The 14518-nt window shown below is 48.4% G+C and overlaps 1 protein-coding gene across 1 annotated transcript in view; it reads left to right on the top strand.

Annotated features, from left to right (window-relative positions):
- Positions 1-408: 408 nt before the first annotated feature.
- The window catches only part of PROM1 (prominin 1), a gene marked incomplete at its 3' end in the record, with an annotated part of 107429 nt that continues 93319 nt past the window's right edge, over positions 409-14518 (top strand). The window contains exons 1-2 of the mRNA XM_081303476.1: positions 409-673; positions 6254-6638. Of these exons, the coding sequence (XP_081159602.1) occupies positions 6272-6638 (367 nt within the window). The 5' untranslated portion in view covers positions 409-673; positions 6254-6271. The remainder of the gene's footprint in view (positions 674-6253; positions 6639-14518) is intronic.

Genomic DNA, 14518 nt, shown 5'->3' with positions numbered 1-14518 from the left:
GGAGCAGGCTAAAGTGGTAGGTGTGTGTGCGTGGGAGTGGGGGACAGGCAGTCCGCAGAGTCAGCAGAGGCATCTGAGAGGCAAGGAATTTTTAAGGGATAGCTGCACTCCATGTAGAGGGCTCTGACTGGCGTAAAGGAGGGCATAGAGGGTCTGAGCACCGCTCCCATAGCAAGAAATAAATGCTGGCCAGGTCTAGGTGGATTTCCCCGGTCATTGTGGCCGGCTGCTCAGACTGTCCAATCAGAGTGCGGCCAGAAACCTAGGCTTAGTGATCTTTAAGTTACTGAGCCAGGTCCCGACAGCACCCGGCCACGCGCTCAGCTCTCCCGCGACGGTTGAGTACGTTTAAGTAATCATTCCTATCCCGGCGGTTCCATGCTCAGTTCTTGGCCCGGGCACAGGGGAAGCGGCAACAGGTCCTCGCGGACACCCTCGGCTTCCCTCACCCGCATTCCGCAGCGTGCGTGGGTGCGGCTGCTGCCCGGCGGTCTGCACCCGTTCGCGACCCAAAGGCTGGCCAGCAGGGCGGACTCTCGGGAATCCACCCGGGTGGTCTCCGGAGCCAGGTTTTAAATAATTCATGAGCTGGGCCCCGCGAGCGGGGCAGTGAAGGGAGAGGTCTGCGGCAGCGGTGACGAAAGCCGGAGATGGAGCAGGACCCCGGCGCGTGGTGAGTAGCTACGACCTCCCTCCGGAGCCGGAGAGGGGTCTGCGGACTGGCAGGGGGACTGAGCGGTCCCCTTTCCCGAGTACTAAGGACAGGCCATGGCGAGTGGAGAATCTCTCTGGGCATCTCCCTGCCCCGGTAGCAGGTGGCTGGAGCCCCGGTAGCCACTAGGGAACTGGAGGGGCAGCGGGGAACCGGAGGTGGCCCGGGAACCACGCCAACCCGAGGTTCCGAGATGTTCTGGGAGAACCGGGTAGGGAGCGCAAACTTTTCCGGCTGCGTGGTGGCCGGCGTCGCACGGCGCCGCTGGGGTCTTCCTCCTTCCTATTCTTTGGAGTGGAGCCAGCAATTGTGGGTCTCCAGGTGTCAGGGCATGAGATGGCGAGGGAGGCCCCCCGCCCCCGAAGGCCTCAGGCTCGCCCTTGGGGAGGTGGTGAGCGAGGGGAGGCTCGCCAGGGGTTTAGGAACTTTTCCGCGGTTAGGGGAGCGCTGGTGGCCCAGGGGACGCAGGGTGCCGAGCCTCTCTGGTGGAGCCTGGAAAGGGCCAACCTTCCTCGCTTTTGCCAAGCGGAGTGCGCTGTGCAATTGACCGTAGTAGGAGGGGGATCTGGGGTTGCAAAGGGAACCGGTTCCCGGGGGGCCACAGGAGAGCGCACGCGCCCTCAAGGTGGAGCACCATCGCCTCTCCACCCTCCACGACCCGCTGGTGGCTCAGCTCCGAGAGCTTGGGCTTTCCTGGGATGGAGAAGCGGAGTGCTCCGGATGCACCCTGCCGGAACGCGCCGACCGCGACAACAAAGGGGAACATGGACAGACGAAGAGCTCCGCGGCTGCAGGAGAGTCGGGGTTCAGGATCAGTTTCCCTGAGAGCAGGCCCGAGGGCGGAGGGGCACGGGTCCAGATCCCCCGCTCTCTGGCGAGAGCGCCCCCAATCCATGCCCACGCGAGGCCGCCGAACGGAACTGGCGCCGACGCGCTGGGGGCAGCCAAGTTACTCCGGCAACCCCCTCCCCGGAGCGGCGAGACGGCCGGCTCCTGGAGGCTCCTGACTTCCCGCGCCCGCGTGGCCGCCCATTCTTTTGTGTCCCGCAGCTTAGGAGAGGCTCCTGTCTAGGGGTAGCGGAGGCTGGAGGGAGGCCGGCCTGGAGTGGGGTTAGAGGGAAGGCCGGGAAACCCGCGCCCGGTGCCTCCTGCAGCTACAGGTTGCTCCGCGAGCCCGACCGACCTTCCTCCGGTCTGGTTCCGGCTGGAGAAAGGGCAGCCGGGCTTCTTGCGGGCAACTACCGACTTTTGTTAAGATAAGCAAGTGCGTGATTGTGGTCCTTCGCGGCTTCCTCCACCCTCACTCACACTTGACTCCAAACAACTTAGGCAACGAGTTAGGTGGAAACAAATGAAGTTGCTTTTGGGGGATTGAATATTTGAAAATCAGCTCTGTACGATTCAACTTGGATGATGTTGTATGTTTTTCTTTTCTCATTTGTGAGAAACTTTCTGTATCCACGGAGCTGCCTTCTCCGGCAAGATGAGCCTGGGGGTCATGGTGGAGTTTTGCTCAGAGCTTCGATGGCAGAGCCCCACCAGCGCTTTGTGGACCCCCGGCTGTGGGCCAGGACTTTACTGTCCCTTGCAACCCAAGCTGCTTCCCACTGTACAGATGAACGAAGCAAAGGTTGGAGACTATAAACAGCTGTCATTGTCACAGTTAATGAGTGATACCAGAGACCCAGCCCTTTCTCAAAAGCTTGCGGCTATTTTCTATTTAGCAGCACCCTTTAGTTTTGTTTTCTTGATATGCCCTATAAATTTTTTATGAACTTCCGTATGTTTTCCATGCTGTACTATTTCTCTGTGTTCTAGTTCAGTGAAGTAAATAAGTGCATCAAACCACAGGTTGAAAATAACAGAACTTTAAGCCAAGTATTATGTTGTTGGTATTGTTTTAAAATATGAAGGAACTAGGTTTTTCAGCGGGGCGGGAGCTGACTCTGGAGTTTTGTTAAGGATCAGGATGCTTTGTTAAAAATAATGTAAGCAACCTGACATGTTGGTGCCCACTTGAAATCCCAGCTAGTTCTGAGGCTCAGGCAGGAGGATTGCAAGTTCAAGGCCAGCCTCAGCAATTTAGTGAGGCCCCTAAGCAACTTAATGAGATCCTATCTCAAAATAGAAATAAAAAGGACTAGGCATGTCCTAAAATGGTAAAGTGCCTCTGGGTTCAATCCCTAGAACCACCAACACCACCAACAAAAGCCAATACAAGTGAACTCTGGGAAATTGTTGCAGAAGAGGGCTTCTGGGAATGGTGATTACTGGGTGGCTTGAAGGAGGGACAGGAAGGCTGGATAGGCTCTCCTAGGAGCCCAGGATATGGCAGGGACCCAGACTGGTATATGGCTATGGTGCTGGATATGGCTGTTGGCACTGCCATCTTTGGTGCTAGAATTAATTAGAAACTATGTGACTTCAGTGTATGCTGCAAGCACAGGCCCAGGAACAGACACCTGATTGGCCCGGCTTGGCTTACCCCTCCAGGACCAATTTGGGGACCTCAGTTGGCCTCATAATGAAAGGCATTATGTCCTCCCTCAGGACACACAAAGGTGGGCCCAGAAGTTAGGGAGCTCTCACATCCTGCCCAGAGCGTCCCACATGATGAACACCTAAACAGGGACCCTTTTTTAAAAAAAAAAACAATTTTGAGAAGTTCCCATCAAAAGAAGAAAAGAAAATGAAGTTGCTCATTCACCCTGTTTGCTTTTTAAACCAGTGTTTGCTGAAATGTGGTTCTCGGACTCCAGACTCAGAACCATGCGAGGTATTTGTTTAAAATCAATCTTTTTGGACCCCTTCTCCTCATATGAATTCATTGTGTTTGGGGTAGAAACCAGGAATCTGTACCCCATAAATCAGGAAAATGGTAAGAGGGCCTTGTTGATTAGTACCTGTTTAAGATGATAGCCCCTGAGGCAGAAATTTCCAGAGCTTGCAAAATTGAGAGTCCAAACAAAGGTATCTCTCCCATTATGGTAGACCAAATGTTCTGCATGAGGAGCTGCAGTGAGGATTGGGTTGGAGGAAATGGCCATGGGCAATCCTACCGGTAGGATAGGACCATCCTTTCAGAGGCTAGAAAGCAGCAAATAGGTAAATGTTTGGTACCACTTTTTTTTAAAAAAAAGGTAGAAATGAGCATTTTGTGTCAGTTTTTCCCACTGCCATTTTATTTTTACAGTCCTTTACTGAATACCTACTGTTGTGCCAGGTCCTCAGATTATAGGCGTGAGCAAGTCAGGATCCCTGCACAGCAGCTGGAACAGACCAATTCAAAGCAACATGACAAGGGCCTTTGGGAGAGCACACTTCACATCCGTGTCCTACGGTTGTATCCGAGAAGCCCATGGTATCTGTAGAAAGCGGAATGGTGATATCCAACCAAGAGCATAATTGTTCTCAAACTTCAGTTGTCTTAAGAATCAGTCCTGAGGAGATTTTATGGAAAATCAGGTTAATGGGCCTCATCCAGAAATTAGGTGTGGCATCTGCATTTTAAGCGAATACCATTGCATGCTGATACAGAAGTTGCTGATACAGAAGCTCAGCAGCTCTTGGGACCAGGTGGAGTTTATCAGGAAGCACCCAGACCTTCTATTTTGGCACAGCCATTAGAATCAAGGCGAAAAAATGTCTCCATTTGACCTGACAATTTCTTCAATTGTCTAGCATTTCTCTTGTGAGATTTTAATATTTTCTTACAATTTAGTTTAAAATTTAAAATGAAGGATCTATACTTCAGAGCAGGATGTAAAGAAATCTGGACTTGCAGCTCCAGTTGCCTCTAGATCACTGGCTGCCTGTCTTTGCAGGGGTGAGCTGTAGTGTTTCCCTCCACCTGGAATTTCATTTCTGCCTTTCCACCGAGGAGGGCTTTGGCAGTGAGCTTAACCACAGCTCTCCCTAGTCAGTTCTGACTCTGGCTATAGGTTAGTGGTATTACCAGGAAGTGAGCCTTTTTTCAGCAGCTGAACCTTTAATCCTTGCAGCTGCTAGGATTAACCTTCTTTAGCAAAACTCCAGCTAAGGTTTGAGTGTTGTGTGTTTGTGTGAGAGAGACGTTCAGAGGGGACCCTTCGAGAGATGTTGCCTGGGTCCTGTGCACATTGTGAGTGTCATGGAGAGCCAAAAGCAAAGTGTGGGGTGAGTGCCTTTGTTTCTGGTAGCCACTTGGCATCCGAGCAGCCCACGATTTGCTGTAGGGTCATGCTGTTGGTTGCACTGTGCAGAAGTAATTGGAGTTGTGTAATGCATTAGATTTGCATTAGTATCTTCATTCAAATAACTCATGAAATCCACCTCTCATCTGGAGCTTACTTTGACTTGGAATCTAGGTAGTGGGTCCTCTGGCTTCTTGTAAAATGTGTCTCTCTCTTTTGATTGTCCCCCTTTCCCTTTTTCACAATGTGCATTTTAGGGGCACCTTTTACTTATCTTGAAAGTCTATGAGTATGATGTGTATGTAGCTTACAAAATGGCAGCAACGTTTTGCAGAACACCTGGGTGGGGGTTGGGGGGAGACACAGACACACGTGTGAGCCAGATTCCACTTCTGAGTTCTGGGCTGTTCACCTCACCCTGTGACCTGGCACGGGAAAGCAGTTACGTTGATTTGTTTATTTCTTATATTCAGCAGATGCTGAATATGGACACCAGCTGTGTGCCCTGCTCTGTTAGATTCTGGGGATGGAAAGAACCTAAGGTCCACCAGGACAAGGGCGAGGAGACTCTGCCCTGTCTCTCACCTTCCTGTGCCTAGCCATGGAGATGGTGACCTGGGACAGAGGTTTCCATCAGGATGACTCAGTAAGCTTCTTAGGAAGGCAAACAATAGTGTCATAGGATCTCCAACAGTTTGGTCCCTGACCTTGGGGTCATCCCCTTTTGGTTTGGATTGCGGGTAAGATGGAGAAGAGGCCTTTGGAAATAAGATCAGTCTATTAATAAGCAGAATTTAAGGCTGAGTGAGAAAAACACAGACTTGGAGGAGAAAAGTGAGCATATAGTCTTTGCTGGGTCCTCTGTGGAGCTTTGATTGGAGCCTAGGACAATGAGCTCTGTAGGATCCGTGTCTTGGTGTCCTGGCTAGAGCTTGGGCTCTGAAGGCAGACTGCTGAGTCTGAGTTCTGGCTCCTGCGATCATCACCTGTGACTTTGGGGAGTTATGAAAATCCTCATCATGAAGTGGGCTAATGCCTTAAGCATGCACAACAGCATTTGGAATCTAGTAAGTGTTTGGTAAATGTTAGTTTCCACCATTGCACAGCCCTCAGTGCCTGCCTATCTGTAGAGCTTGGAAAGGGTCTGTATTCTGAGTCGTCCCCACCCCCAAGGAAGGACCTTCTCTGAGTTCTTGTTCCTGCCAGCCCCTCCCCTGCAGCTCTGGAGCAGCTGTGTGTTTGATTTCCACCCTCCCGGATTAGGCTGAAGGGTTTGCTCTAAAGCTTTGCAGTCTCCTCTCCAGAGCAGCTCCTGGTGCAGGCAGGTGGCCTGTGTCGGTGACTCTACTACTGTCTCTTTCATTGCCAGAGATGTTGCCTTGAGTGAATGACTCCATTGAAGGAAGCTCTTCTGCGTCCCTTGCTGCAAGCCAGCCCTGCCAGGAAGAAGACTCAGCAGGTCCAGGACCCACTAGACCACCTCTGCACAGGAAGGACCTGTCTTCCCTACGGCTTCCAGAAGCTACCTCATGTTCAGGGAATCTTGCTAGCTATGGCCCTCCTGTTTGGTATACTGCTGCTGCTGGGGCTTTTTGGGAACATCATCTCAGAAAACACTTCTGAGGCATTGGATTATGAATTGCCTACATCCAAATATGAGACTGAAGACACCTACAGTCCCGGGCCCATTAGTGTTCTCTTCCAAATGGTGCGCATATTCATCTACATAGTGCAGCCCGGAGATTTCCCTGAAGGTAAGTGCCAACTTCAAGGAAAGGTGGGATTTTGTCTCCACATGCACCATGGTATTGTTCTTAATGACAATGCAATTCATATCAAATATATTTAGTATTTTAAACTATGAGTTTCAAAAAAGGCTGATTTGCATAGGCACAAAAAACTTTGAGACAGAACTTCAGTTAATTAGGTTGGCAGCAGTGTGATTAGGATAAATGAAATTCAACTCTATTGCTATGTTGGTTTTCCAAGTCCTTACCTTTTTTACATTTTGTTTTGCTTTGCTTAGAGCAATGAATTTCTCTAAAGCACATACCGAAGGTAAAAATCAAGGTAAAAATGCAATTTCTCTGTCATGAACTGAGAGGTTAATAGCTACCTGGCTCCTCTTGGCGATGTCAGTGCTTACAAATTTAATTCTGCCCACTGCGAAATGCAGTTTTGACACTGCTTAAGGAAAGGGCAGACCTGTCCAAACCTATTTATCTTATTAAGTTTGCTTCAGATCTAAGTTTGGGTGTAAGAGAGGGGGGTGGAACTCGACGCCCAGTGTGCTATTCTTTGTACACAGTGCGGATGTCCACTTTGGCCTTCTCTTTCTGCTTTATCCTACACATCAGAACTTGGAAGTTGTGATTGTCTTCATATTAGGTCTATCCCATGCTTCTAGATTTGAATATTGTTATTGATTATAAAATTTATAGTAACCTTTATTATGTTCCTCAACTGGTCAGTTACTGTGTGTGTGTGTGTGTGTGTGTGTGTGTGTGTGTGTGAGTGTGTGTGTGTGTGTGTGTGTGTGTGAGTGAGAGAGAGAGAGAGAGAGAGAGAGAGAGAGAGAGAGAGAGAGAAGGAGAATGAATTTATTTTGGTACGTCTCATCACTTATTTATATCATGGGAATAGTATAAGGAGTTTCACTAAATACATGTTGATTGAGGTGTTTTTTTTTTTTTTTTTTTTACATGTTTGCCTTTGAAAGAACTTGAAGTATTTTGGTTAGTTTAAATTTCAATTCAAAGAAATGAGTCTTACTGAGCTCTTACTGTCATAGAAGAGTATCCCAAACTAATGCTGCTTACGTTTCATTGCTTGAAAGACTATAAATTTGGAAATTCAAAAGATAAAAGTAGGAAATAAGTTGAACTTATTACTGTTGATTACAGAATTCACTGTTTTGAATGCATCTCTTAGTTTATTTGTAGGCTTAATACAAGTCACATTGAACGAATAAACAAAATAACTAGGAGTGCTTCTCATCTCTACTTCTTTTTTTATGGTACTGGGAATTAAACCCAAGGGCACTTAACCACTGAGTCATATCCCCAGCCCTTTTTAGTTTTTTTATTTTGAGACAGAGTCTTACTAAGTTGCTTAGGGCCTCAGTAAATTGCTGAGACTGGCCTTGAACTTGCAATCCTCTTGCCTCTGCCTCCAAGTCACTGGGATTACAGGTATGTGCCACCATGCCCAGCTTTACTTCTTTTTAAAATAGAATTCAGTTGTTTAATGTGAGTTTGCAGTGGATTCTTCAGAAAGATGAGAAGGCTTCCCATGTCTTAGTCTAAAGCTCCTCGTGTACTTGTCTAATCCCTTAATCTCTTTCCATATGTTGTTCTATTTTGCTTCTTCTGAATTTCAGAGGAAGGTTTCCTCATGTTTTACAATGAAAAGCAGTTTTTAAAATCTTCCTTCAGATGACCTGAGTAGAGGCGATCTTTTAGTCTTAAACAAAATTAGCAATGCATTTGAAGATTCTGAACTCCAGCAACATTGTTAGTCTAGGAAATACCTGAAGAATTTAAATCCAGAGGTAATCTGAGGTGTTAGCCTGGTTTGTTCCTTGACCTTCATCAGTACTTCGTAGCTTGGAGCAAGATATTATCAGAAGTTTCAGCAGAAGAGCAGAGTAGACCATCCTTACAACCTTTTTGGGGAAAATCTAATATTGAATATAATGAATGACACCTTGCAATGTTGGTTTTTCTCCACCATCTTGCTGTTTATATTCTCTCACTCAGCTAATGGATTTCATAATGGTCTCAAAGTGTTCACTAGGGGCTTTACAGTGTTGTAAAGGACACATGTTAGTCAGTCACAATTTTTCCATTTGGGGCAAATGCATTTCATGGGCATTATAGATATCTTCAAAAGCAAAGATGCAAAATCATCCCCCCCATAAAAAGTAAAAAGAGGAATTCTTATTTCTTATTTATCAGTTTAATTAACTTAGTTTATTAACCAAAACAAAACTATGGGGTAAATATAATATTTTCACAGAAGATACTATCCCATGGGTATATTTTTTTTTTATTTGAAAGAACAAAAGTACTTTGAATGCAAGGTTCCACTGTGGCTTGAGGACTGGGAAAGGAAGGGACAACCCTGGATCTGGGCTCCCCCCCCCCCCCCCCAGTACTGGGGATTGAATCCAGGACCTCGGACACTGAGCTACAACCCCAATCCTTTTTATTTTGAGAAAGGGTCTCTCTAAGGTCTTGAAGTTGAAATCCTCTTGCCTCTGCCTCCTGAGTGGGTGGGATTACAAATGGACACCACTGTACCTGGCCCCATCTCATAATTTTTTTATATACAATTTTCAATTTGCTATTTACTTTATTTATTTTTTTATGTGGTGCTGAGGATTGAACCCAGGGCCTTGTAAGTGCCAGGCGAGTGCTCTACCACTGAGCCACAACCCTAGCCCCCCACCCCCCGTCTCATAATTTTTAAGAATTCAGCATGGATTTTTCTTAAGATTTTATATGCAAAACTTTGTGAACAGTTTTTGTTGGCTAGAGGATATAAATATGAAAAACTCCCCTGTCCGGGGGCAAAAAAAAAAAAAAAAAGGGGGAGCCTGGCCAGGTTCAGGGGCACAAACCTGTCATCCTAACTGCTGGGGAAGCCGAGGTGGTGGGATCTCCGGTTCCAGGTCAGCCTGGGCAACTTACTGAGCCCCTGTTGTAAAATGTAAAGTAAAGCTCTTCTGGGTTCAGTCTCCAGCCAGCGCTGGAGGGAAGGAAGATGAGGGAAGTCCTCCTTTCTACAGCGTCCTTGCTGTGAGCTGGGAATGGTACCTGAGGACAGCTGCTAGGGTAGGTCACTGGGGGTGGAGGCTCCTGCCATGGTTCAGAGGGTTGATGATGAACTCACAACGAAGCAGAGGGTCACGGGGAAGTGGATACAGTATGTATCTATGGCCAAAGAACTGTAGCATAAATCTTGGCTCTTAGTGTTGCCTTCTGGGAGGTCTTGGTCAAGTTCTCCCACCCCCAGACCCTCTTTTCCCTTGGATGGAGTATGACTGTCATCATAGCCCACTTTGGCTTTGTGCGAGGCTTAAATGAGATGCCTGCTGTATGTGTAGCCTTTGTTTAAAACCTTGCCGGAAAGGCACAGAGAAATGCTCAATAATTATAGTTGCTATTGACTTCAATATTTGAGAGGGAGGGTTGGCCAGATAGTAGGACTGGTTGAGAGCCGTGTGTAGGAATGAGAAGTTGTCTCCCGGAAGGATCCCGAAACCGACCTCATCGCTGTCCCAGGAACGTTCCTCATGGAATGGCCCCATTGGATGCACTTTTGTTACTTCTGGTTGGAGGGTCTCCTGAGCGCCCCCACAGGAGCAGAACCAGGCAGAGAAGACAGTGCGATGCCCGTGCCCTGAGTGATCTGCACTGCGCTGCGCTGTCTGTCCAGCAGGCTCTTGGTTTGTCCATTTCTTTTTTCCTTTTTGCTGTCCCAAGCCTCCTGTCAAGGCTGGCTTTGCCATGCGTCAGCTCCCTAGATTCCCCACAGCTTGGGGGTGGGTGATGGTGGTCGGTAGGGTTGCTATTTCTACTTATTATCCTCCCCTTTACTGATGTGAAAACTGAGAAAGACATTACACATTCAGGGTGTGCAGTAGCAAGTGGCAGCCGGAGAAACCCTAGTCCCCAGGACCAGTTATCCTTCCCATAACCCATATCTCCCTTATTTTCCTTCCATTTTACTGTGATGCTTTTAAAACTAACCACGGGCAGGATCGGGGATGTGGCTGAATGGTAGAGCAGCAACAAAACCCCCATGAATTAAAGAAGAGAACAAGAAAGCAAGCAAAGAAAAAGTTTAGAAAAAAGAAAGAACCCAAATAACCATAACGTGGTAGGGAAAGTAGTAAATTTTGCACATTAAAAAGAATGTACGATTATGGCATTAAAAATTACCTGATGGGGTCGTTAAGTACCTCTTTTGGTTTTATGTGGCTGGGATGAATTTGGCCTAAGAACCAGATCTGAGCTGCTCTAGTGAAGCAAGCAAAGGAAAACCACTCATCTGCTTTTAGTTTTATAAATTGTCTGAAATGGTTCTCTACATTGCTTCGGTATATTTTTTAAACGAGCTCTTTGGATGGTTGACCTATTTCTAAAAGCATTTTCGGCTGATCTGATTTTCCCGGAGAATAGGGTTGGGATAGAGGTACCAGGGGGGAAGTCGGGGTACTTGGGGAGTTGGGGCTGCTGCCAGGGTGTTGTAGTAGCTGCTTGGTTGCAGGTGGGGAAACTTACTCACTAGGTTGACCAAAACAGGGAGTTTATCTTCAGAACTCCAGGTGCCTCCTGGTGCTCAGTGAGGTAGGAGCCACAGGACTGCGCCTTGCTCTCAGGATCCTTCTGCTGTCCATCTTGGCTCCCCTGAGCATGTCCACGCTTGGCACCTCCTCCCCACCCCTTCCCATCTGGTTCCCCCTCTGCCACTGTCCTTGTGGTGGACATTGCATTGCAGAGAGTGGCCAAGAGTTCTTTCTCTTCTTGTCCCAATTTTTCATTCCCCAGGGATGGCCTCTGGACCCCAGGGCCAATTGCCAACTGTGAGCCCATTGAGTGGCTGTGGCCAGGATGGTGCTGTGTGGGCCTGGCTCACCTACCACTTGCCACCTGCCACCATGGCACCATGCCACCCTGGCATCAGTGGCAAAGGAGCAACCTGCAGTAAAGGCAAACCTTGGTGGACAGCCCAACAGAGTGTCGGTGCCAGTGTTCATGCAGCCCTGGGCCCCCACACCTGTGTGTTCTTACCTAAGTCACGCAAAGCCAGCATTGCTCCCTAGAGACCATGTGACTCATGTTGGCATTGGACCTTGCCATAAATAAGGTCATAGAGGGAAAGAGCTCAAAGGCACTGCTGCTCCTTCCCCATCTCGGTGGCTATGATGGGCAGCCTTCAGTCACCTATCTTCCCTATCAGTCCACCTACCTATCTTATCACTGGGACACTTCAAGGAATTTAGACAGGTCAACCCCTCTGTGGACAAGGTCCTGTTTGTACCCATTTACAGAAGAGGAAGCTAAGGCTGAGACCTGCCCAGGTACTTCAAGTGAGGTAGTCAGGGCTGAGCTGACTGTAAGGTCAAGACTCATAATTTCTGCTGATTTATTTTGCTGATAAAGTGAGACTCACAGAGGTTGAGGGAGTGTCCCAAGGTCACTCATGCTGATAGCCAAGAGACAGTGCCCAGGTTTGAACCCAGGGTCCTGGAACCCCCAAGCTTGGGCTTTTCCCTGAGTGCTGTCCTGTTGGCTCCACAGAGGGGGATGCCTGCTGTCCAGATTGTGTCTGTCTGTTGCCAGGGACCTGTGAGTGTGTGTGTGTGGGGGGTGGATGGGGATTATAGCGGGCGCTCCAGCCCTCCTCTGTGAGCGTCTCCAGTTTCATAGGACGGCCTTTGAAGCGCAACTGAAAAACTCGCCCTGACAACTATTGTTTCACTTCCTTGTCTACAAAGAAGCCCTGACGTGTGGTCCTGTCTTTCCTTAAGTAAATAACAGGCCAGCTGGGCCCAGCCGGAATGCCTCTAGAAAGACAGCTTCCTACCCTGCTGTCCCCACGATGATGTCCTTTCAAGAGGCCTTCCCATGGGCGCAAGAAATTGGAGATGAAGCAACAATAAAGCGGGGCCACCTAGCAGCTGCGGGGTGAAGCCAGAGTGGTGGGCACCTCACCTTTCCCGGGGACGGACTGGGCAGAATTCACATCTTCAAATCTGTGCTTGGAGAAGCGGCTGGGAAATGTGGTCTCTACAGCGTGGCACCAGCTCATAGCTGCCCAGTAGGATGGACATCACCAGGGGAAATGGCCATGACAGGCCTGCCATATACCCCCTGCTGGACTGGGGTCCAGATTCAGGAAAGGGCCCCAGGTGCTTTGTGGTATCGAAGAACTTGTGTTCTGTAACCACTGCCTGGGTTTGGATCCTTGCTTCTTTTACTAGCTCTGTGATGTTGGGCAAATTACTTAATCTTTCTGTTCCTTAGTTCTCCCTCTCTAAGATTGAAATTATTAATAATTATACCTGCTTTTCAGGTCATTGTAATATGTAAGTAATTAATATTCACAAGGAACAATAGTGCTTGATAAAAATGCTGTGTTTTCAAATAAAATGTGAATATATAAACCCATGCTCATTAAAAGCTTTTAAATATCAGGCTTTGGTGAACATGGAGGGGAGATGTGTTTATTTGACCCTCACTTTCATTGATTTTTGTATTAGGGCAGTGACATGTTATCACCAACTGGGTAGCTTAAACCAGCACAAATATATTCTCTCCCAGCGGGAAGCCAGAAGTCTAAAATCAAGGTGTGGGCAGGGTGTCATACCCTCTGAAGAATGGTTCCTGTGTCCTCCAGACTCTGATGGCTCTAACTGTCCCTTGGCCTGTGGCAGGCTCACTGCCATCTGTCTGGCTTCACACGGCTGTCTTCTGGGTCTCTGGCCCAAATCCCTCTTTTCCTTTCCAAGGACATCTGCTGCGGGATTTGGGGCCCCACCAAGTCCAGGATGATGTCATCTCAAGACTCAACTCACTTACATCTACAAAGACCCCCCTTCTCTAAATAAGGCCAGTTCACAGGTTCCTTCCTGCATATAAGCATATATCATTTCAGGGGCCACCACTCAGCCCCCAACATGTGATGTTCTTCCTTAGTTCTCTCAGTAGCCCTACACAGCTCACAGATTTTAAACCACGTGCCCCAGATCGCATTTCTAGAAAAGGACTGAAACCAGGTTGAAACCTGTCTGACTTCGATTCTGTGGATAACTGGTGAGCTGCTCCTGCTGGTGCCTTTTGGCTGAAGGCGTTGGCGGTGTCCTGGCTCTCAGAAGGCGGCACGCACAGTTGGCTCTGACCCTGGGCAAGCTGGTCCATGCACACCTGAGGGATGAATGGTGGGGCGTCAGAGGAGGCCACACGAGGAGAGGAAGCGGCATCTTAGTTGAGCTGGGAAGTGGGTGGGAGGGTTCCAGAAGCAGAGAGCATTCTGGGCAGAGGGCACTGCCCATGTGAAGCCGGCTGAGCGGCCAGCCTGGATGGAGCCCTGTGTGGCCAGGAGGTTGTCAAGGGTCTGAGCCAAGGGGTGGTTTGTGGGCAGTGGGGTGGCACGCTCTGGCACATCACATGGGGTTCAGCAGAGAGCAAGGCAAGCATTCCTGAAAAAGCCTGACCAAGGCCACCTGGAGCAGCCACGGGGCATGCATGCGTTTACTGACCTGCTGCTGGAAATTCTCCTGTCCATCTGCTGCCAGGGTCTAGCTCAGTGTCACTCCAGGTGTGGCCTTCAGGCCCACAGCATCTGCATCCCCTGGAGCCTTTCAGCTCCCAGATGCTTGGGCCCTTTATCCCTCACTGAATCAGAGTCTCTTGTTTTGTTTCGGCTAAAAAAATATTTAAATTTTTATAAAAATTTAAAAAATATTTAAATTTTTTTGAAGTATAGAATATAGAATATATAGTACAGAATGGTGCAGGTAAGCTGAAACTGTGCAAGTGAATCACATTCAGATCAAGGAAAAGGCTGTCGCCCAGGAGAGCGCCTCTTGTTTCCTGGTCACTGTCCCCCGCCTCATGCCAAAAGT

Source organism: Spermophilus citellus (genome assembly GCF_964194105.1).
Source record: "Spermophilus citellus genome assembly, chromosome: 8".
Classification (NCBI taxonomy): Eukaryota; Metazoa; Chordata; class Mammalia; order Rodentia; family Sciuridae; genus Spermophilus; species Spermophilus citellus.
Note: the sequence above shows the minus strand (reverse complement) of the source record. Positions and strands in the feature narration are given on the sequence as shown.